At 36.4% G+C, this 24,820-nt stretch overlaps 1 protein-coding gene across 1 annotated transcript in view; it reads right to left on the bottom strand.

Annotated features, from left to right (window-relative positions):
- Positions 1-1,216: 1,216 nt before the first annotated feature.
- Positions 1,217-24,820, bottom strand: part of LOC106114278 (protein SOX-15) — a 68,977-nt gene continuing 45,373 nt past the window's right edge. The window contains exon 2 of the mRNA XM_013307410.1: positions 1,217-5,559. Within this exon, the coding sequence (XP_013162864.1) occupies positions 4,807-5,559 (753 nt within the window). The 3' untranslated portion in view covers positions 1,217-4,806. The remainder of the gene's footprint in view (positions 5,560-24,820) is intronic.

The raw sequence follows: 24,820 nt of genomic DNA, 5'->3' as shown, positions 1-24,820 counted from the left end.
GGAAACCAATCAAGTGTATTTTGATGACGAAGATGACTTCAGTCCAAATCATTGTATACTCGTTAAAGCCTTTTTTTAGCTTTGAATGTAGGAAATATTTTGTATCTGTATGTCATATATATATAAGCGCACACAATTTCAGAGTATACATATGTGCTACTACTCATATAATCTTAAAATTACTTGATAATTTTAATGGACCATTATTTTTTTTTTGTTCCTAGAAAACTTGATGAAATAAGGTATATTTACAAAGAAAATAAATCATGTTATTTGTAAAATTCGATTTTCAAAACTGAAACATATTTAAAAAAGAAATTGTAAATCGTTTTAATAATGTATTGGAAATTTTGTAAAATAACGAAGCAGATTTTTATTAAAATTAACTGAAACAGAAATGATAAGTAATTTTAAAGAATGTATGTTTAAACTTTTGTCATTATTATTATTATAATAAAATATTATTGTTACGCCTACGTTAGTTCCTTGATTCAGATTGTGCGAAGTTTTCCTTTGTTTATCATTATTATTAACTTTATCATAGTACCAATAAATATTAATAAGACAACTACTTCAACAAAGACTTTATTATACCACATCGCTAAAATATCCTCTACAAGTTGTTACCAACGTACAACAAACTCCTTAATTACTGTTTAATCTTATAGACACCGATTAATTACAACTACACACAATGTTTAATTGTGCCTTAGCCGTCATATATTTGTTATTTAAAGGGAAATAATAATAGATCCTAAGTTAAACAGCTTAAAGATTAAATTAACAGCCGATACATACATATTATATTATACACATATAATTATGTTCAAAAACTTTTTTTCAAATAACATAACAAGAATATTTTTAACTTTTCAGTTCTGTGAATTAATCACTAACATTTTGTTTCTTTCTCAATTGAATCGTATTTATAAAAAACTTATACTACGCATATACATGTTTAATTTAATTGTTAATTTTTTAATCCAAGAATTTCGATTTACTTTGTAGGACAACTGATTTACCGTGTTTTTCTGAGACCGTAATCCATGTTAAAAACAAATGTTTTATGCAAAGATTCTGGTTTCAGAAACCTACGGTTAGAAAGTTTTTGTTAAATGATGCTGTGTGATCTCAATTGTGAGTTTCCACTATCCATACACATGTATAAAAACACACCTCTCATTTACTTAAAAAACAGAGATAGTAAAGTGTTTCGATACAGGTATTTTAGTGGAACCTCACAGAAAATATAAAATTCGACAATATCTTGAATTGCACTCCGTATTTTAAAATAGACAAAAATGTGTCTGTCTGCATTGAAAATGTTGAGACCACAAGGTTAACTGTCTTACAATTAATTTGTTTTATTTAAAAAATCATAAAACGAATTAATTGTTGCGGATTTGTTTAAGAGCTGTTTACACTGATTCATTACATGTTTCTTCACATTATATAATATCTACTAAATACATAGTCTACAATAACTACTACGTCTTCTATGATATTTACTTTCTTTGAGACGTTTATTTTACCCTCTAATTTTTGTCACAGTATCGCTTTATTTGACTTTTATATTAACAGTTTTCAATACTTATTTACATTAAAAAACAATTCGACAATTTCAATGAAAAATTTACAAGAAGGCTATGAAGGAATAAAGCCTATGATTGAAGCAGGAAAGTTAGAATTCCGCGGGACATCGGCTCACACCGAGGAAGGCATACAATAACATTTTTTTATTATTTTTTCAAAATGGGACTTTATACAATCTAATATTTAACACAAAATATCAAAACCCTGATAATTCCAAACATTATTGAACCGCAACAAGAAGCGCTAAATTACAAAGTTAAATTCGATGTTGTGCTAAATGTATTCGGGGTTTGTCATCTCACCTTCACACCGATAAAAATTGAACACACAATTTACCACGTCTGTGTTCAACCACGGCTCTAATTATCAATTTACAAAAAACAATTAACGGTTTCTTCTTAAAGCATCCGAAATGTATCATATAAATTTACAATAGATATAGACGTATACATAAAAACTACAAAATTTGAGCGTTCGTGTCACTATTTAAATATATTGCTTTTACTCGATGAATCGATTCAGTGAAAGCGGAACTCAGTCCTAGATAAAGGACTGAGTACAGAAGACAAACAAATATATCCATAAAAAAGCGAAAGTTGTCGCTACCAGAAAAGCGTAACGTGAATAGGTCGAAGTTTAAAAACAAGGGGGCATAGAAGTCGAGGCAACGAAATAGCGGCCATCGATACAAGAATAAAGAGATCTCTTCACGGAATCAACGGAGGTAATTTGGTTACGAGAACACAAGTTATGATACCATCTGTCGATGCAAAGGAAACGTGAGTTCGAGGCCGGCAGGAGGTAGATGTAGTGGGTTGTGCGTGCGCGACTTTATGTCCAATGCGATGGAAATAAGAAGTAGAATAGCGTGCGAGCGACATGTGAGTTGCGGTGCTGGCTATAGCTGGAGCAATTACCTCAGCGTACAAAAGTGCCGTGATTAGTCGTCAGCGGTATGGCAAAGCGCAGCGCACATGTCGGACCGCGAACAGAAATCTATATGAAATGCAAGTCTGGCTTCCGAAGAGACCTTAAATATAACTTTATAGAGTTCAACAGCATCTATATATAACCACTACTCGCTTATACATATCTTGAGCATCGCTAAAATATACACATCATGAAGAGTTTCAAGTTGTTTATTAGGCACAATATTGTTTTTTTTTTTTTCAATTTAATTATAATACATGTATATGAAGTACATATATCGCTCTACGACACAAGACAATATTTACTTACGGTTGCATACAGTTATGTAAAGATAACGCGCATTTTGCGTATTACTTTAAAAATAATTAGATTTCCATAGACACTTACTAAGTATTACATGAAGTTTTTACATAATATATTTATAAGAATATAATAATATAAGTAAAGCATTTTTCTTCTTTATCGATTAGAGCACAACGGATCCCATACATGTACTATCATTTAGGGACACAGAATATTTACAAATATTGGGACTTTTTTATCTGAAACAGTATATTAAGAAGGTATCTTAGCATATGTTAAAGTGATCGAGGTAACATTCGTGTTTGTAAACATTACCCCGTTAAGTGACAACGTTACATGGAATTGACAGATTTCCCGAATTTCTCGAATCTCGAATAGAATTTAGCAATGCCGCGCTGTGGAGGCCGGGCCAGCAAGCAAACGCCACAACATTAAGTACAACATTCGCCAACAGACGGACTCGTGAGCAACTAACTACTTTTATTCATAAAAACTTCCATTAAAGTACAGACTAATTCGTCAAACGGACGCCCGACTTCCACAGCAAAGCAAATTATCAAAAATAGTTACATTATTGTTTTCCCTTCTTTAAAATTATGCCCAGTTCTAAAAATTAAAAAGTTAGAGAAGCTAGCGCAGCTAAAACTAATCTATGCGATATCAGTCTCCACTAGAACCTTACAATTTAGAAATCCATAAAGTAAATCACAGAGTTTGAAACAGCAAAACATTTGAGTGAAATAGAACTAGTGTTTTGTTCATAAGTTTACTTTTACCACCGTCCCGCGATACATCAGCTCCTCTCTTTGATATGTATCATCCCACAGACGTTCTCGACGAAGTAAGCATTAAGAAAAAAAAGGAGAGAGTTGAACAGTGTCCCTTCGCATGCTGATGGGCCGTCACTGTACGTGATACGACACCAGAAGATCATACCTTATCACCGATCGAAGATAACCTTACCTTAAACGACCTAACGTACAAATAGCAAGACATATCAAACCGAAACACCTAGGAAGGCCTCGCCGAGCTGGGCCCCGCGGGCGGCGCGCCAGGACAGACAAGCAGCAGTGCTGCGGGCGCGCGCCGGGAGCCCGCGCTCGGCGTGCCCTACGCTCACTCCAATGTGCCTACTGGAAATATCCGCACTCCCAAATTCTTTCAATGACATACCGATTAGCTTCCGAAAAGGAAATTATAAATGTACTATCTACTATGTGTGCATCAAAGTATAAAGTGAACTTACGTACAGTAAATAGAACGCAAGGCAAACTTGACTATAACCTAGTCTTATTTTTCTATTTGTCGAATGATACATATTTCATCTATTATTTCAGAACATAAAAACGACAATATTTCTTAAAGTAAATATAAAATGATAAGACGACTTAAGAGTTGCGAACGAAGTGTTTAGAAGCCAAGTCGAGTAATGTACACGTAGAGAAAAGGGCGCGGGGCGCGGGGCGAGACTCGACTGGGCCGGGTGGCCGGCGACGGACAGATGAGACGGATCGTTTACTGAGATGCGTCCGAGACGTGCCCTTCGGAAATCGAACCGATCGTGTTCGTGTCGAACGTAATTCAACGAAAACAACACCGTAAAAAGAATTAACTCACAGCCTATGTATAAAAGAAAACTCTTCGCTTCTCGTCCTCGGCGCACACGCGTCGCAGCGCTCTACAGACACTCATCGAGAAAACAAGGGAACCGAGGAAGAATGCGGTCGCCGGCGACCGGTCGACAAACTTAAAAAATTTCACCCTCGAACCTTATTAAATAACTTTGTACATTAAATCCAAAAGTCGACACATGATTTTGGATGTAGGCACTCTCTAGGCGGGCGGCGAGCGGGTGACGAGCGGGCGGCGAGCGTGCGCGGAGCGGCCCTTGCTGCCCCGTGCGGCCCCGTGCGGCGGCTCGGCAATGAGATCAGGGGAGTGGCGGCCGCGCCCGGCAGCGCGCCCGGCACCGCGCCGGCATTACGTCAAGTATGATGAGAACGTGTGGTCCACCCAATCGCCCGCCACGCCGATCTCGCTCAGCATGTCTGACACGTCCGGCGTGCACGAGAACTCGAAGTGTGAACCCGACGACGAGGACGCTGTCTCGAACGACTCCATGTCGGTCGTGAGCGCGTCTAGGTCCACCTCGCAGTCCGCAGGCAGCGGCAGCAGGTCCGTAATCGAGTACAGATCCGTTAGGTCGGCCTGCTCGCGCCGCGTGCTGTCGTCGTAGAAACACGCGGACTCGGGCGAGTCGGGTGCGCAGGCGGGGGAGGCGGGCAGCGGCGGTGGTGCAGGCGTATCACCGGGCAGGCCGGGTAGGCCGGGCGGACCGGGCAGACCGGGCGCGCCGAGCACGGTGGGTGCTGTTGGTGCAGGCCGCGGTCGTCGCCGGCCGCTTCCCCGGTTGTTGTTGGAGTCGGCGCGCTGCTTGCGCTTCTGTTTGGTGACGGCGCCAGTGCGTTGCGCGGGCTTGCCGGTCTTCTTGCGCGGCCGGTACTTGTAGTCGGGGTACTCGCGCATGTGCAGCTGTCGCAGACGTTCCGCCTCATCGATGAACGGCTGCCGCGCTTCATCGTTGAGCGTCTTCCACAGGCGGCCCAGGTTCTTCGAGATCTCGGCGTTGTGCATATCAGGCGTCTGCTCGCATATTTTTCTGCGCTCGATCTGCGACCACACCATGAACGCGTTCATCGGCCTCTTTATGTGATTGGGATTGTTCTTCTTCGTCTGCAACAAAAGACATATCGTACGTTAGTTAAGGTCACGATTCCAAACGGAAAACGGCTCTACGGATCGTCAATTTAGGTTAAACTATAAATCGGTACGATATTCCAGTCCGAAAATCAGCGTTATCTGTTTAATTGTGGCGAGTGTAATTATTATTTCAGGCATGTCCGATCCGCCGAGCGCGCCGGAGAGCCGCTCGTGGCGAATTAGTATGCATGACGTTGCACCATTAAGTCTGCGTCCTTACTATTAATGATATTGTTATCATAGGAATTATTATTATTACAAACAAGTCGAAATCATAATATATTCTAATAGATCGATAGCGGAAAATTTTACGTCGTTCGCGGCATCGGAATAAGTAATGGAGCTAGTGTTGGTCGGGTTTGTGCGCGAGAGCGGAGAGGTGGGCGACCTAATTTTAATTCTATTTCTAGTAATGTGGTGCGGCACCACCACGCGGCGAGCAGCACTTGCCCCGCACACGCGCCGCACTCGAGCCGCACTCGTTCACTGCGACGCGTCTAGCTGCTTCCGTGTCGGTTGCACGATGTAAACATTGAGGAACGAGGATAGTAAAGGACGGAGGAAGTTATTATCAAATCGTGTAGGAAGTGCTAAGGACGCGCGCATCGAAATGTTCATTTTATGTTACTTCTAACGTCGAACGGACGGCGCCCGTTTTCGTATTTGGCTTGCGTACTCCGAGGCATCTCTAAGGAAAAAGTTTACCTCCCTATCTCGCGAAGTCTCCGAGGATGTATAAAAGTAACACCGCACCATGAGAACATAAGCGAATATCTCTTTTATTATTCAAATCTTACTTTCGCTAAACTACGTTTCGCTGGTAACGGAGAGAGGAAAAAAACTCCAACTCGTCTTTTTTTGTTCATCTTATTTATATTCAGAACAAAAAAAGGGTTTGTCAGTCGGCGACTAAATCAAGTTCGGAGCTCGCTCCGGCCTGTGCTCAAGGTGAACTGAATAGAGGTAGACCGTTTTTTGCTCCATTACTAAAAGGTAGTCGGGCTGATGCGAAAATTATTATTACTAATTGTGTGATACGAACATATTGGTCATACAAAATTATCATCAACCTACATTTCTGTGTTTCAAGGACTTTGCAACCTTCGCGATAAATAGGATTGTAATGATTTCTAGGAGCTATTTTTATTATCTTAATCAGATCTAGATTATGCTTATCATAGGTCATCACTAATTAAAACTTTTAAATGTATTCAGTTTTAACATTTAACAGTTTGTTTACGGCATTAGTTATGTTTGTATTAGTACAATTTTGCTGAAAACGTTAAAGTGAGTTTAAACAAACTTGTTTAATTAGTGTAAATCCGACAAGACAATCATGAAACTGCTTAAATAGATGTTTGTTTCGTAAAGACGTCTCAGGCATACGCGTTGATCTCTTTGCGAACACCACGTATTAAAGTAGCTAACGAGAACAAAGTGAGGGTAAAGTTGTTGAAACAAATGTGTAGAATGATTTAGATTGTATAACGAAAAAGTTATGTGGGACAATAACAAAGATTAGATATATAAAACCACCAAAAGAAAATGATAAAGAAGAAATGCGGCATATATTTGTAATATTAACTTTTGCAAGTATGTCTAGTTTAAAAAGTAAGTAAAAAACTCACTCCAAACATACAAGTATTCACAAAATGTCACATTGAACAACTTACATTGATAGTATGTTATGTTATTTCAAATATTTTCATAATATTACTATCGATTACTAATACATCATTTGTACAGCGCGGAAAACACTTCAAGATGTTAGATGGCATTGCTTTTAAAGTGTGTACTCACGACACAACTCTTAAGACTTTAATCCTTATATAAACAAGATAGATAAATCCTTGCTGATTACCAATAATGTCATATTAGACGGCAAATATATAGAAAGATACAAGATATATCGGAATATTAACGTACAAACCTAGATATAAGACTTGGTTTGTTAACACATATAGCCAGAAATTAATATCCGCTTGTCAAATTCATTGCTTAAATAGAATTCCTAATTAGATTTTTTAGTACTGATTTTGAAAAATAATAATTAGTAGCCTATGTGTTCTACCAGACTATGTTCTTCATCTCTGTCAAATTTCAGCGAGATCCAAGCAGCCATCTCTAGAAAGAGATAGATACCTTCTAACAAACATCCATCCAGCCATCTTAATATTCGCATTTATAATATTAGAAAAATAGCAAGACAGTTATAATCATGCACATTTATCAAATATCATAAAACGTATGTGTTGAAAATAAAAAAGTCCGTTATTTAAGGAGCGTTGTGGACATGCGAGTGCACGATCTCAGTTATCCGTCATGTTCAGGAAGCGAAGTGGTCGCCCTTGCAGCGGCGCGGCTACGCGGCCCTCATACAGACTAGATACAACCAAATAGAAGGTTGCTAGGCCATATCTAGCCCCAGGATCACGGCCTCTCTACTTTTTTTTACCTGTACTCGTATCTCGTGTCTTTCGCTTTTTATGTCAGGAAGACGTGTGTGATCGATGTAGACCTTATATGCTCTACATATGGACATTGGTTGGCTTGTTCCGTCATAACTGTTATATGATTTAGGTGCACGTATTTGAAAGGTTGTTATTATAATTGACTAGTTCACTTCCTTTTAGAGACGAAAAAATATTATACATGTCTGTTATGGAACTTAAATTCAATTTGCTCATTTTAAAATATTACTATAAAGAGCAACTAGATGACATTACCCATGATTGTTTAATTTAATGCATTGAAAAAGCCATGAAATAAGCAATCAATGATAAATAGACATATTTGGATACGTATCAAGCAATTAATATCTACCATATAGAAAAATTAAGGCTATAAAATTCATGAAGTTGTCATTAAAGGTAGGAAAAGTGTGAATAAATCATCAATACAGAAGTTCATTAAATCACAGCCATGCATTGCCCATAATCGCTCTCCGATTGTATTCGACAAAACGAAAATGCCAACATCGAACGAATTAATAAATGAATTTACGATTATCAAGCTCGAAAACACGCAGTTGAAGTTTCCGTGTATTTAAATAGCACGTTTATTCAATTCCGGAGTTTTCGCAAGCCGAATGGAGGTCAGAGACGCGATAAGGCTCTTAAAAGATGATTAATAATGACTTCCTTCGAGGGAACTGGTTTTAGCTCATGTAGACAACCGGTCGCGAAGTTGATTCCTTTGATAAAATTTTTGACATCGCCTTCTTGAGCCCTATTTACATTTTCGGAGCAGTTTAAGTATACGTGAACAATATTATTAACAATATTTGAGAAAATTATAATTAAGGCCGAATCGAAATAAGTACTGAAGGAGAAAAGGATGAAAGCGAAATCAATTCCACAAGAGGAAGGTACAAAAGACACAACAGTCGTACAAAATTTGATACTCTCCATCAAGGGCTTAAGCACTTTACAGAGGGAGGATTTTAACACATTATGCGATCTACATTAAAGGGCACGAGAAAATATTAATGAAGATGTTAGACAATCCCAAGTCCTTTAGACCAGAACAAAGGCCCCCGGGGACGGCGATTAGGCCGGGCCTCATTGTAATGACGCCCTGCCAGATGAGGCCTTTTGTGTTCCCTGATAATGACTTATAATAGTCGAAATGAAACTTTCTGAAGATACGCAAACTGCACGGACGACTAGATATTATTGTTACGGTTCCACTGAACTCAATTAAATTAATTTTTGATACTTTATTTTATTTATATACCGAATTATTTCCTTTCGTGTGTGTATATAAGGTAAATGATAATGAAAAATACCAATAAATATAATCCTCTGAATATCGAAATGTAAATTAAAATCCTTAGAAGAAGTCATGATTGTATTTAATTTGTATAAATTGCAAAAATAGAAAACGATAGATAGAGAACTGGGAGTACGGGAGAGGGTTCGCGCTTCACCGATCCTTTTATTAACACGGAGCCTTATTACCGAAGCAATTGGTTCGTTCGTTTCAGAATAAAGAATCGACGACATCTTGCGCTTTATTAACTTGGAATCGCCGAGTTTGCTGGAATTATTACTGTGTTAAATATGAATAGCATCCAGAGCCGTCGTGCTGCGGACTTTTATAAAGATATAAACTCACTGAATATTTAAACAGGCGCTTTTGTCTAGCGATGTTTATTCAAAACTTACAACGCTACGTAAATGAACTTGCAAACTTCGAATTGTCTTTGAATAAAATTTCCCGAGACCGCGAAATACTTAATACTCTTACTCTACTTAAATGTTGAAATGACCCCGATGAAAAGTCGTCTTCCATTTTAAAAGTTGACAGTTACATTGGTGAAGTGAAACAAAAGAACGTTTGTAGAGAGCAAACACAAAGAAACAGAACCGCTCGCGTCGAGCAAAAAGCTAGTCTCTAAATAGAAAAGAAGATATCGAGAGGTCTTGGATTGTTTTAAATTTAAATGTCTGTCGCAGTCGGAGCTCGAGCCGCTAGTGTTGACGATATATGTTAAGTAGGGCGTCTAGAGAAAAGGCTGCGGGCTATCGCTGTATAAGGAAGAGAATATAAATTGCTTATAAGTCAAGGATTCTCGAACGACGCAGTAGGGACGTATCAACTCGTAACGCGCAATTATTGACTCAAGGAATAGTCTCGAAGGTTTATTTTACATTAAATTATAAACTGAACGTTTTGAAATCTAGCTAATTACGTTTATCGTAGGCATTATGTTTATTTAATATACTAAGCCTTTACAGTAAGTAATGTGTAATAAGTAATCTAAATGGATTATATATGTTAAAGTCTGTTAATAACAAACTACATTTGTTAATGTAAATTAGTCCGTACTTTATTAAATGAAATAAATAATAATAAATATGTAAAAGCTTTGATATAATTTAAAATGATAATAAGAAAATTATCATCGTCATCAAAAGATATAGTCAAAACAAATTGTGAGTGATAAATCGCACAGCATTGCGAGCAAGGCTTTTTGTCAATCCAAAAGTCAGAAATGACAACGAATCAGAATGAATTTGAATAGCGAAGCTGTAGCGAAGCAATTATTGTTTGAGTTGGAGCGAGTTGAACGGCTCGCAGTAAATGCTGTGGGCGTCGCAGCTATCCATCAAGTTTCGTAACGTTCAGGGTTACGGAATGTACTTCAATAGATAATCATACTATTGTCGACTTATGGTCATAGATATAATCATTGTTCGATTCCCTTGGGATCGAACGCTCAGTTAAAGTTAGCCAATTCTTACAACTTCAACTTAACTATTATAGTTTAACATTATATTACATTAGAAAATTAACCAGTCTTACTTGAAATTTATATTTATAACAAGGTCTTGATTTAAACAGTTAAATGATACAAGAAACTAGGCTTTTTAGTACTGAATCAATTATAAAATTCAAACCGCAATAAACGTGCTTCATATAATTTGAAAGAAACATATTACTTTTTTGCTACAATAAAACTTTCGGAGTTCACCTTTGGAATCATAGAGCGTTACATGCGGGCCAAGGATTGTTACAATGTAACGTGTAACATCACGTACTACCTTTTGCTTTGAGGCTTTTTATTCGTTTGAGGTAATAAATCAGTCGGCGGCTTTACTCGCCTACATTGAAATTCTCAAACGGTTCATTTTCAATAAAGGATGCCGATTGAATTTTCTGTTGTTATACGAAAACGAGGGTGCCTCATGGCGGCTTACAAATTTCCTCGAAGAATTTTCTTAATAAAAATACTGTGACTTTTATATCTATACTGAATTACACAGTTTCTTCAAAACATGTTAACTTAAAACTCATCTTATTAAGTGTTCAATTATTATCAACTTAATTAACTTAAGTTTGTTTTTAAGATATGTTTATAACAAAGTAATGATTTTGCTAAATTAAACTTGTAATATTATTGATTGATTGAGTATTTATATTTCATTGTTTAGTAGGAAAGGTTGAATGTTCATTATCTAAACCAAATAAGGTAAGTATGGAGTGTAATGTTAAACCGCAGACGCCGGCTTAAATGTTTATATAAAATAGTGTTAATATGCTACTGATAGGAAACAATTTTACATAAATAAAGTAAGCATACAATGAAATATGTACTTTAAACTATTGTGTTAAAGAGTAAAATCGTTTGCAATGATCGATGTGTTGTTATGTTGCTGTTTGAACATTGAAACAATAATACTGGTGAGCTATATATGGAGACGCCAAATTGGTAAACAGAGCCATGCATATCGACATACATTTGTGTATGATTATGTATGGACAGAGGGTTTCCTCGTCTTCAATAATCATTGTCATAAATCAATCGGTTGTTTGTTAATTTAATATAATAAAATTTACATATATGTATTATATATGACACTATGACCCTGTGATACTCAGGGGAAGAATACGTTAGAAATTTATAAAATAACAAGTAAAGTGAAATCCATAGATTTGTAAAAAGTCTGATTTATTTTAGAATGGCGTAAATACATTCAATATTCAAAACAAATTTTATTACCCACTTGAAATATGACGATGCAAAACAAAAGACAATTCCCAATACCATTTGAATATCGAATAATATCCAATAAACGTTTGATCCATCGGATGCTTAGTTATTAGCGTTGACATTAATATAGGCAAAGTTTCGTGTTGCAAATGTCTGCGCCAATTCCGGCCGGGGCTCGAGTGGCTAATGTAACTCCCCGGCTTGTCATACTACTCAATGTTGCCATGGCAACCCGCATAGATCCCACACCATCTCGCCCCTTTGTTGTACAATAATGAGAAGTCGATTTACATAATTTTGTTTCAGTGAGCAGTCAACTTTGAACAAAGTATCAAATCAATTTAATCACATTATAATATCTTGTAGATATTTTTCTTATAAAACTAACTGCTGCACTAAGAGTCGCTTAAAGATTAATTAAGAAGCAGTTTCTATTTTACATTTCAACTAAGACACGCGCTTAGCAACCAATAAAAGTGAGAGTGCATTAGAAAAGGGACGTGCGAGGAACATTGGAATTTAAAAATGGAATACCTTTAAATTTGGCTCAAATACTGATTCAAAATTTAAATAAGTCAAGATTTCTCGAATAGCAGTTAAAATCAAAACACAACCGGAGTTGAAATAAAGGGAGGGAATCATCTTAAGAACAAGTTCTGTGGCCTAAACATATGAAAATTGAACTGTCACGCGCAGCATGTGTGAGACCGTCTCACAGTCGACGCGACTCTAGATGTGCAGTTGAAAGTTGTTTATGACAAACTTTGTACATGTACTCAAATTATAAGACATTGAGTTAAGGAATATTCTTGTATATTTCATTTTAATACAAGTCAGAAATCTTTGAACTTACGTCGTAAGTAAATGATTGAAGTTGTAATAAGATTAACCTAAAGATTTAAATGTTGGTGAAGTATCGTAATGAGATTAGAGATGGAAAATAGAATTTACCTAACTCTCTGTCCCATTTAATAACAAAATGACATCCGATACTGGAACATACTGGAACGGGCATGCTTATCTTTGTTGTTTCAAATAATATTTAGTGTGGGCAGAGTGCTCACGTTTCATATCATAGCCGGTTGAAAGTCACATCGTGGTGTAGGTACGTGTACAGATAATCTTAGATCGGACCACGCGTGATGTAGGTCGCAGCTAGTTTGAATTCACGGCGCGTGTCCATATGAATAGACGATTATGGAGGAAAGGGGTCAAATTGACGGATCTTTAGCGGAGGTCCCCGTGTGCCCGCGGCGCTCGTGACTGCCGGGACACGTGTCGAATTGCCAAGCACATGTAAATGTTTCGCTGGGTACGCTTTGTTCGCTATATTAATGTCAAAGGTTGGGGGAAATGAAATCCGGTAAAACTTTATAGCTTGGGGGAATTCGTTGCCAGATATTCTTACTATATCTAACTGATACAATTTCGGTTTTAAGTAACTTTATCTCTTGCTGCATTTTAATGACATTGTTGTACTAATAGAGTCGCTGAATATTTTAAGGGATGGTTTAAGTAGTCCTTAGAATAACGAGGACTCTGAGTTTGGCAGTAAGTAATAAATGTATGTTGCACAAATAACTTGAACAATTTAATTAATAACAATATTTATAATGTGTGCAAGTCTGTTTACAATCACTTCCCGACAGCTGTTCACCAACATGTGTTAAATTGTCGATATCGTATTTAAAGTAGGTCAATAATATATTCGACAATCCACTAATTGTAATTTGAATAAGTAATTATTTAGGAATGAGTTCACATATGTCTAATAATTTATTGATTCATTATACAGATTGCATACGATTTTGATGTACTATTATGAAATATATTTAAGAAAATTCTAAGCGTTTGTTTTCTCTAAAAATCACTTATATAAATGTAGTTAAAAGGAAGAAGCATTGAAAAAGTTGAAATGAAGCCAACTAACAAAACTTTGATGAAACCTTAAATAATACTGGCTGGATTTTATTTTAAACAGTTTGGAAAAACAAAGTACGCAGACAGGCACGTAAGAGCAATCATGAAATTCTACTACGGAAATATTTGTACTAAAACTTATTACTGTATTTAATTTTTCAAAGATAATGAAAGGGTTATCCATTTTATGTTGCTATACAAGTATTTCTACAATGGAAACTCACAGTAAATACGTGTGGTAAGGTGACTGAAAACGTTAAACTCGTGCATTGTAACACGAAGGCAGTGATTTGTTTTTGCTTTTTGTTAAGCTGCAAAACATGAGCGATCGTGTTTTACGAACGCGCCTACGGGACCTTCATTTCACCTACTGCAGTGTTGAGTTACCGCCGGCACATTATTTGTGGCTTGACTCCAACAAAAAATATAAATCCGACTTTATTATACTTCTCGTGATGATTACACCGTTTGTGGACGGATAGCAAAAACAACTGATAACGAGATTTAAAAGATTTTAATGTTTCATTCTATTATAGATATTGCTTTAATAAATAGTTTATTTGACTGAGATTTGGTTTATAAAGAATTTGCATCTTTTCAATGGTTAACTTCTTAAATAGAAAAAGTTACGGAAGGGTAAGTTAAAATTAAGTTGAAGTGTTCTATTCTATCTATTCTTTGCTTCGCTTTTTTTGTTAACTGTACTAACAGTCTATAGAGAACAGACTGGTTATGCTTTAGTATGATATTTATAATTTTTGTCTACTATATTATATAGCCCGGGGCGTTAGTATGACCTTGGCAACTTGTCCGTTGTTACTCGACTCGCCCTCCAGCGACTATTGTTGCTCCAATTAATGTCAAAATATGTCAAGATAATTCAGCATTGTGTTTCTGATACGCTAATCAGCAAATCATCGTCATATAGTACGGAAAAACATCGATTTATTCTACTAAAAAAATCGATGCTGCAAAAATTGCTGATTCCGCGCAATTAAACTACATTCCTTTTTTATTTCTTTAAGTTTTTCAGCGACTCTATAAATATGGATTAACCGTTTGTTTATTTCTTTCTTACATTAACTTAAATCTTAAAATTTTCTTTCATCTAATTCACGTATTAGTTCCCTCACTTCAAATCGATTCGGGTTAATGACACGAGACGCTTCTCTTTCCTAACAAATGATTGTTATTTCCACAGTGAAAGCAATTCCAGTGTTGGGCAATTTTATTAATACGTAGTTGCCATTAAGAAATTCGACTTGATTTATATTATAAAGGGACCGCCCGGGGCTGGGATTATTTAGTATCGCCATCGACTCGCTAGCTTCGTAATACGGTATTGTTTTATCCTCACTATTGAAAAATTATTGCGCCTTTCTCCCTCCCTAATGAAGCAAGTTTCATTAAATACAAAGATTGAACTTTTTTTATACGTCTATTAGTGGAATAAAATTGCATAGCCTAAATCAAAGGCTAAGAAAACATAACACATTCGTATATCAACAAAGAAAATGTAAAAACAAAAAATAGAAAGGCATTTCCTGACGATGTTACATGACCGCAAAGCGTTCGTCACATTGCTCTTGATATGTTGGCTGTCTTCATCTTTTGCTTTTTCTGAGGCGTTTTAAGTTTGAAATAGAGCCAAAAGTTACGAGGCTACGCCCGTGGAGCCACTGAGCTTGCAACCAGTCATGTCTTTGCCAAAAAAAAAAACATCGGCCTAGCGCGAAATTTTACTCGCCTTTGATTCGAGGCGAGGTCTCGCGCCAATTTCTTTAAAAGCTTCTAATTTGAATAGAACCAGCAAGATTTGAGCTGTTTCCATTTGAAATGCAACGCTTTATAAAATGTTTCACGCGCGCATTTTAAGAATTAATTTATAATAGATCATGTCTAAAAGTCGGAATGTTTGTTGCTAAATAGTATTAACTATGAGATCATCGATATAAAAGATTTATTGTGAAATATTAGCAATAGAAATATATTTATGGAATTAAAATATTGGTTATAGTGAGCTAGTCTGCGTATACATTTATCGTCTAACGATTACGGATTAAAGTCTTATTTAGTATCAGATTACTATATTTTTGTTTTTCTGATTGCTTTGACTAACAAATCATAACTAAGTCATTCCAAATATCATATCAAGTGAATAATGTGATAAAACGTACGTCTAAAATGATGTGGCAACAATTCACATATCAGTGAGGTTCACAAAGCGATGTTCATTTGAGTAGAGAGAGAGAGCGGTGCGCAGAGTATTGACATGTTTATAGTGTACCTGATAACGCCGGGGGCAGATAGAGCCGAATGGGGGTAGAATTAATTCAATAGGCAGTTACAGACAGCTTCAGTTGACGGGATATGAGACCCCGCAGGACGACGTAAGCCCCAGCTTCATGTTCACTACGATATACGTATGTAATCAACCATCAGCATATAGCTGACACTTTGATGTTTAAAATACAATTAAAATACACGATTCTTTTGTTTATTACATTAATGGGGGTATGTAGTAAAACAAAACATATTTAAATCTGGTTATAAAATTATAACTAAACACACACAACTACGTCTTCATAAAATGTCTTGATTTTGCTTACATTACGCATAAATCGTGTATAAAATGTAAATAGATAGTTCCCACACTGGCGCAACTAAGCATTTATAATTAAATAGTCGGTACTTTACGCAGATAATCCAGTTCTCAAGGCACTGGGTCAAGTTAGAAACGTACAGGAACCGAACCCGAGACGCGACAATTATCGATTATTAACCACTTAGCTTGAGGTGAAACTTAATATTAACCAGATCTCAGACGCCTTTCGCCGGCCGACCGCGGTTGTAACGTTAGATAAAATTGTGCCCAGCGCAACTTGCTATATCCAAAGTGAAGCGATTTGAGCATTCAGAAAATATTAACTGTATATGATAACCACAACAGTTTGGATTACAAATTAAATTTGAACTTAAATCTATAGTTAACCTTTTAAACACCAGAATCATTTTTACAGCTCGTTAAATTACGTCTCTAAAACTTTTCTCTTCTAATAAAGTGAAGGAAAATGCCTTAACATTTAATACTATCTAAGGCATTTATTTTTATAATATTATTTAAAATTAGAATCAACAATTTTACATATCACCTGCATCTTATCATGTCACGTCGACTTCTAGTAACTTAGAGTTGAAAAAACACCAGAGAAGTGTCCAAGGATATTATAATTTTAGTTTATTCGAGTGCTAATTTAAGATTCAAGTAGTATCGAATCCGGGCACCTGCAGAATGCACCTGATAACCAACAAACAGGTGATTTTTATGGAAATTAACTTTACTTTTTATATGGTCTACTATCGACAATAATTTGAAAACATTTTAGAAGGTTAAAAAAAAACAAGTTGACAGTTTGCTATTTTTTAAGTACAAAAAACGTAAACAAATGTTGTTAAATATCGAATAATAATGAATAATTCCATGTGTAGCGGATGCAAAGTATCATTACTGTGAAATTTATGATTTTGGAAGATAAATTGAATGCTGGAGTTGCGGCTTCCTGCATCTTAATGTGTGCGAGAGCGGCCCGCGGCGGCGGCTTGAAGGTTAACATAGATTAAACAACCAGAATACAGAATTTTCTTCCTTTTCTTAATATGTGTTTATTTTTCGTTATAAATAATACTTAAATTGATACACACTCTTTGGAAAAACAGCTAATAATTAACTCAAAAGATAGTCCTAAATTCGTTATGGTCCTTCGAGTCGGATTTAAAACTTTGATCTAAAGTTCATCCAATAGAACTGCCTTACACATAGTTATATTAGGCATCTATCAATATAATTTCTACAATTATTTTTTCCATAACTTAAATATCAGCTTCTAAGAGTCAATGGACAATTAGGTATAAAACGATATTCCGTAGAAACCGTTCAGTTAACAGATCACGTAGCAATTGTATGTGTGCGGGGTACAGATACGTGGTTTTTTATGCCCCACCACACAATGTTTATTGAATCTTGTATCGCGTTGCGTAGATCAATCTTACGACTTGACTTGCACAAATGATAACGTTAAACAATAGGTAAATACATGGAACAAATAAAAAACTTAAACGTCTATTTTGAATTCATTTAAAAACAACTTTTAAGTATACTTTATGATTTACTAGCTGTCGCCCGCGACTTCTTCGGCGAGGAATTAAAAAAAAACTAAATTAGTAGCCTACGTGTTCTTCCACGTTATATTCTACGTCTGTGCCGAATTTCAACGAGATTCATGCAGTTCCGTAGGAACTTTCAAACAAACATCCGTCCATCCATCCAAATATTCAGATTTATAATATTAGTAAGAATAAGATATCAGGTTTTGTATTAATTTTGTTTCAAGAAATAAAACACTTTGGATATCTTTAGTTTTTACTCTATGACTAAAACGTAGACAAGATTCAATCGCCTCAATTTTTATTATGTATCCCAACAATTTTGATATGTACATTTCTTTACAATCGATTGCTTTGATATCTAAGAGATATGCTCTCAGGATCGGGTCATTTGAATCCGAATGGGATCGGACCAAAGAATGTATCGATGTAACTTTTAGCTTCAATTTATGACTATGTAAAATGCAGTCTGTCTGGGGACTCATTTTTATGAGTCCGTCCACCTTAAAGTCATTCAGTGCGCTTCATAGATTTTACTTCGTGTATTTATTAAAATAGTTGTAAAATTATTTCCAATATCGTATACAACGAAGCTCTCTGCCGGTGAGCTATCAATCACTAATAAAAGTTTCATAATAAAACTTCCAACAAAATTAAATTATTTGATATGCTTCCGTTTTGAAAACGCTTGTGAGGTTTACGACTTTAACATCAAATAACTGAATAAATATCAGCAAGATTAACGAGTTTAACGCACCGAATGTTCTCGAATGTGGCATTGAAATTAAATACAATAATTATTTTATTCATTGAAATTACACATATTCAAATAATTTGATATTTGACAATCAATCAGTCAATTGATTCAAGATTTGATGTAGGGATGCTTAGGTAGGGGAAATATTATCTTTCTATGCATCTCTTCCTCTCTAAATTAAAGTAAGGTGATGCATTTGCAATTGCGGAAGTATATGGACAACGGTCGCTTCGCCATTTCCGCGAATTCAGGTCGACTCTGTCCGCACAGGGCACGGGACACAGCCTATATAAAACTCCATAAAATTGGTCAAACTGTTTCAGAGGAGTAGTATAACCAACATTGTGACACAATAACTTTATATAGGATATTAAAACCAGTGTAGACAAGTCCCTCTATATAAGAGCTCAAGTTAGTATGTCTGTAGTTAGTCAGAGGAACTTGTACCGGCGTGGTGGCTGGTATAAGATTAACGCCAGTTAGGAAACAGCGCGAGTGTACATTATGCAGCTAACAGGTTGAACTGCACACGTAAATCCGCGACTGCATCTAAATGTAAATGCAGCAAACACTATCCGAGACGTGACCGCGCCCGTTATTTCATCTTAAACAACTCTGTTTGCCCAAATGTTATCCCTGTCTTTGTGTACGTGTACCTCTATTTTGTTGTTTATATTTCCTATGTTCGGAAACAAATAGTTGAATTATTTAGTTCACAATATTTTGTTTATTTAACAATATCATGTAGGAAACTTTATCTTTCCAAAACATCTGTTAATGAAGCTAAAACGTACTATAATTGCCTTTTTTCTGAGTCAACATTTACCTTACAAAACATATCAAGACTTAGTCGATATCACCGTCGCGTCTGGATGATATTTGTAAACACGTTCGCTTCCTAGCTTGTCTGCCACCGCACTAAACGTCGGCCAGATTTTAACTTTACAAACATTATTTATATTTCTCATACGTGTGAAAAACTTTGCAACTTTGTATGTATTATAATATTATTTAAGTAGATACATAATATTAAATAATTCGGTAACCATTTTTATAATAGTCAATGTCAGGCTAAACGTAAATCCGCATTTGTAAACAATTTTTTAAACAAACGAACGGACGAAGTAATATCTTAAGGAAGCAAATTCGAAAAGTTCCGCGAAATAATAGCAAGTTACCGTGGCGTTACAAGAAAGAAAATAAGGCGATCGCTCGACGATGACTATAAAACTCTGTGGAAAAAGCTGGAGCAAAAAAAAAAGTTGGAAACAACACGACCGAAGGAAACTTCGCCGCCCGAACTGAAAGCTAACAACTTTACAAACGAAATGTATGGTCGAAAAAAGGCCAAGATGAAATGTTATTTTCCAAATCAAACAATTTTCAAAGAGCATTTTCTACTTGAGTTTTAAACTTGATTGAACTGAAATTAAGCTGGCAAAAATGACAACTTAATAAAGTTAATTTCTAACTTTAAATTAAAGATTTATGTAATATAAGCTAAGTGAACTTCAGTTGATTTTAAATAAGAAATATCAGTTATCTATATAGATAACTGATATTCTTATTTAATATCAGATATATATCTGAAATAAGTAGATAACAAACAATCCTTAAACCTTACATGCAAAACCACTCTCCCCAATGAAATGCAGAACATTCGAGAAACGAATTAATTCTCTCCGAACTTTGTCTTCTTTACAGCTGTATCAATAAGTTAGTCCGTATCCGGCGTATGAAATATTAAATTTACGCTAAAAATGTTGAGCTCATCTCACAGACAGAGAGGGGAAGTCTCGTAAATTCCCGCCGCGTCGATGTCGCAAGCGGAGAAGTTTGCGCGCTGTCTGACACTTTTTTATTTTATTACAAACTCGAAGAATTTCTTCAAGACCACAAGCAAGCAGCCACCGTCGCTTGACGCCGTACTCTTAATATGAAACTTTCCAAAAGGTGACTCCTCCTGTGAACTCTGACTTAGGACTTATTAAATTTTCTAACTGAAGAGTATTCATTTAAAGTATATTTCTAGAAAATAGAAATCTGTGAAGAATTATTGAAATAAGTTAAAAAGTTATCACTGCATCTGAAAATATTACAAAGACATTTAATCTGAGTTAAATTATCTAAAACATATGCAAATGAATGTATTTAAGCGGCGTACATTAAGACCTATATTACTCGTATTACGATTTCACACTGTTAATTACGAAATCAAGGCTATTACTGTACGATAAAGAGGCGTGTTAAAGAAAAAAAAACGAGAAGTTATTTACATAAGGGTACACGCCACAGAGATTGAATCTCCTAATAACAGCGGCAGCCTACAGCGAGGTAAAAACATGATCGTATCGACATGCGAGAGAATATATTTAACACTCCAGCAAACTTAAACGTACGTAAAAACTTTTGACTGCCAACCTTGAACTTATTGCGTATGCAACAAGGCAATTTATGAATTGTATTTGACTACATAAAAAGATGCAACTTTGTCATTATTCTGAAGTAATAAATTAGGGAGAGGATGGAATTGAGACTAAGTTATTTTAGCTGTTCCACAAATGACAAGAACAATAAACCTGTGATGCATAAAATTTCAAATTACGTCCAAAAAGGTATTGCTGTGAGCAATTTCTCTCCTCGCCGCAATAAGTAATACAGTGGCCTTAATCATGTTAGGAACAAAGGCGTTAATCTACATAAATCACAGACGTAGGAGCCGAAAGCTGTTGCCACTCGATTTATTACGGCGAGAGAAAACGTCATTATCGCTGTATTATTAATGTTTATTACGCGAACGCCCCAGCGGCGTTAGGACGTCCGGAGCGAAGACACGATGTCTGTATCTCATAGCTTGGACTGCTCTTGGATACATCTTAAGAACTTATAATCGCACTTAAGCCGAGACTAATTCAACTCTTAATTAAGTTAGCTGTAACTTTCACGAATGCCCCAATTCGGCGCTCGGCAGACGCGAGCAAAGTTATCAGGGGGTTTCAATGAAAATTTATTAGTCCGACAACTATTTGTCAAAATCGCCCTAAAGGGGTCCGAACGCCGGAATTTTAGCAAATATCTACTCAAACAGTTTTGTTTAAAAGGGTCTCAGAGAACCTCGACCTTAAAATATGTTGGTAAGTATTCCTGTAACGTGTTTCAATTTTAATTTGTATTTACATTTTATGTTTGTTATAGTATTTATTTAAATAAGTACCCATTGTACTAGGAAATGTTGTAGTTGAAAAAGAACGTTTCGTTTGTTGGCGCTACGAAACGATAAATTCCTAGCAAAGATGTCTAAAGAGATTTTCTGAGCCATAACACTAATGTTGATGCATTTCCCCTTTCGAACATATTCCATAATAATGTTTGGGCTGTAAGAGCGTGTAGGAGTTAGCCGACGCAACAAACTGTTGCCTGCATTTTATTGTTGCGGCAGGGGGCGGGAGGCGGGCGGGTCGCGGTCGGCCGGCGGTCGACAGGCCGAAGTATCGACAGGGAAACTTTAAAAACTCGGATGCATTTAATGCGGTGCCGCCGCTCGCTCAACTTAAATAATGTACACACAGAAGTCGTTACAAAGTCGCGGCAACCCGCCCCGAGCCGGGCCGACTCGCTTTACTCCCAGCCATTGTATTTCTTCCTCTTTTTAAACTGAACTCTTTGCATGTCGGTTACCGACGAGGCGAATGGTTTTTAAAGCGAACTGTTCGGGACGCTTTCGAATGGAAGCTTATTGCCTTTAAACATTCGTGATTCTTTTAGAAAGGCCGCGGTTTCTCCATTGAACTTCCGTCTTGAGTTCTAAATGTCCTACACATATCTATTTGTGGAACTATTGATATAAGACGCGTCGTCGACTCATAAGTGATGTGAGTAAACAAAAATCTGTAAAGCTTGTTTGTGCCGAGGTTCACAGTATTCAAAACAGAGGGCGGCCTAATGATATTCATGAATGTTAAATCGAAACACCGCCGTTTTGAAATGTATAGCCGAGCTTGTAAGTTACAAAACAAGCGCCGCGCCACGCGACACTCGGCCGAGATGAAACGCTACACCGCCAACATAGACAACATAAACAACCAAATCTTTATTAACCAACCGTTGTATTACATTACATAAGTTTTCATCAAAAACCTAGAACTTTTAAAGTTTCTCTCAAATATTGAAATTGTAAATAAATTATGATTCCCCAAACATCATTAATCATATTCAAAGTACTGGTACAATAAAATGAAGGCGTTTGAAGATAAGTCCCGGTTTAGAAGCTTAAATAAAATCAGCTTTTATAATCTCAAGAAAGAAGTAAACGGATAAACGCTTCAGACTAACATAAAAGATCAAGTGGCTTCATCCGCGTCGGAAAAATGAACAAATTAAAAACACGAGTTTTTATAAGCCGTAGCCAAAACATAAATACGTTCAAGTTAAAATAGATGTTAGATATAAAATTGGTACAGTCATTGAAAATAAAAATGCAAAAGCGAATAATATAAGGATTAAAATGTTCTGAAAAAGATCTAATAGCGATTTATATGCGCGTGCGATTTACCCGTCCGTTCCGTCAGCTGACAGGGTACGTGATAAATATTCTGGCCTTCAAAAGAATGGCACTATAATCCCCTGTTATATTTCACAATTTCCACCGGCCGGCACCGCTGGAATAGTGTATCCACGTCGTTATCTCCGCGCCTGCGGATGTTCCTCCGACCTTTTTAAAGTAACGCATTAATAACGAGTCTAGACCATCTATGTTATGTCTCTGTCTAGCTTTATGTTCACATCATTTATGCAAAATACACATTCAAGCGAAGTATTCGCGGAGAATTTTCATTTTAACAACTCATGTATCGTCAGCCTTATAAAAGTAGACTAGAAATATGGTTTTGTCAGAATAATATATGTACGTACTTATTACTACAGTATAGTTTACGTCTTGGCGGGTCGTTTTCTATATTACTAATATTAAAAATACGAATGTTTGTTTGAAAGTATCTCCAGAACGGTTGCCTTGATATCGCTGTAATTTGGCATATATATAGAATATAGCCTGGAAGAACACAAAGGCTATTAGGCATTTTGAATTCCATGTGAATAAAGTCGCGGGCGACAGCTAGTCTCAAATAAATGTAGATATGAGAATTAAAAAGTCGAAAAAACATAATCCTCAGAGAGAGACCACTTAGCAATTATGCCAGTAATAATAATGCATGATTAATGCAAAGACTGAATGCACATGCCCTTCCATTTGCCGGCGGGGGGCGGCGGTCAGGGGGCGGCGGTCGGGGGGTGGCGGTCGTTGCATTAAAACTGCCTGTAAACGGAATTTTATAACAGCGACTTATTGAAAATAAACGTATAGAGTTTGGTGGTGGAGCGGACTCTCTAACAAAACCTACCACTGGATACAATTTTCCATTTGCAAATGCTTCACTTGGGCCGCTATAATTTAATATTACAGCAGCGGGGTGGGGGGCACGGGCGGGGGCGTCGGAGGGGCTTCGCTCGGATTGCGAGAGTGAATAATTTGACTATGGAGATTTAGTCAGCGTGCCGGCGGACGCCTCGGGCGCAATTTGTTTGTAACTAACAACTAATAGGACATTTCTATTATAATGTTTATAAATAATAGCTCGATATTAAGACGAGGTATTAAGCATCATTCATCATACGATAATATTGTAAAAATACATACATTTACTCTACTACTAACATCTAAACATTGATATAAAAATGGATTAAAGTATAAAGAGGCTGCCTTATCGTTCTCACAAGGTCTGTTCATAAAAGATTTATACAAACTACAGCAATAAAGCAATCATTCAATGCTTTATATATTTATATATTATGTATTATTTCAATAACGGTTATCAGAGTACGCGAGCGCAATCTAACAG

The sequence above is a fragment of the Papilio xuthus genome, unplaced genomic scaffold, assembly GCF_000836235.2.
Source record: "Papilio xuthus unplaced genomic scaffold, Pxut_1.1 DF828142.1, whole genome shotgun sequence".
Taxonomy (NCBI): domain Eukaryota; kingdom Metazoa; phylum Arthropoda; class Insecta; order Lepidoptera; family Papilionidae; genus Papilio; species Papilio xuthus.
This window is presented reverse-complemented; position numbering and strand designations above follow the sequence as displayed.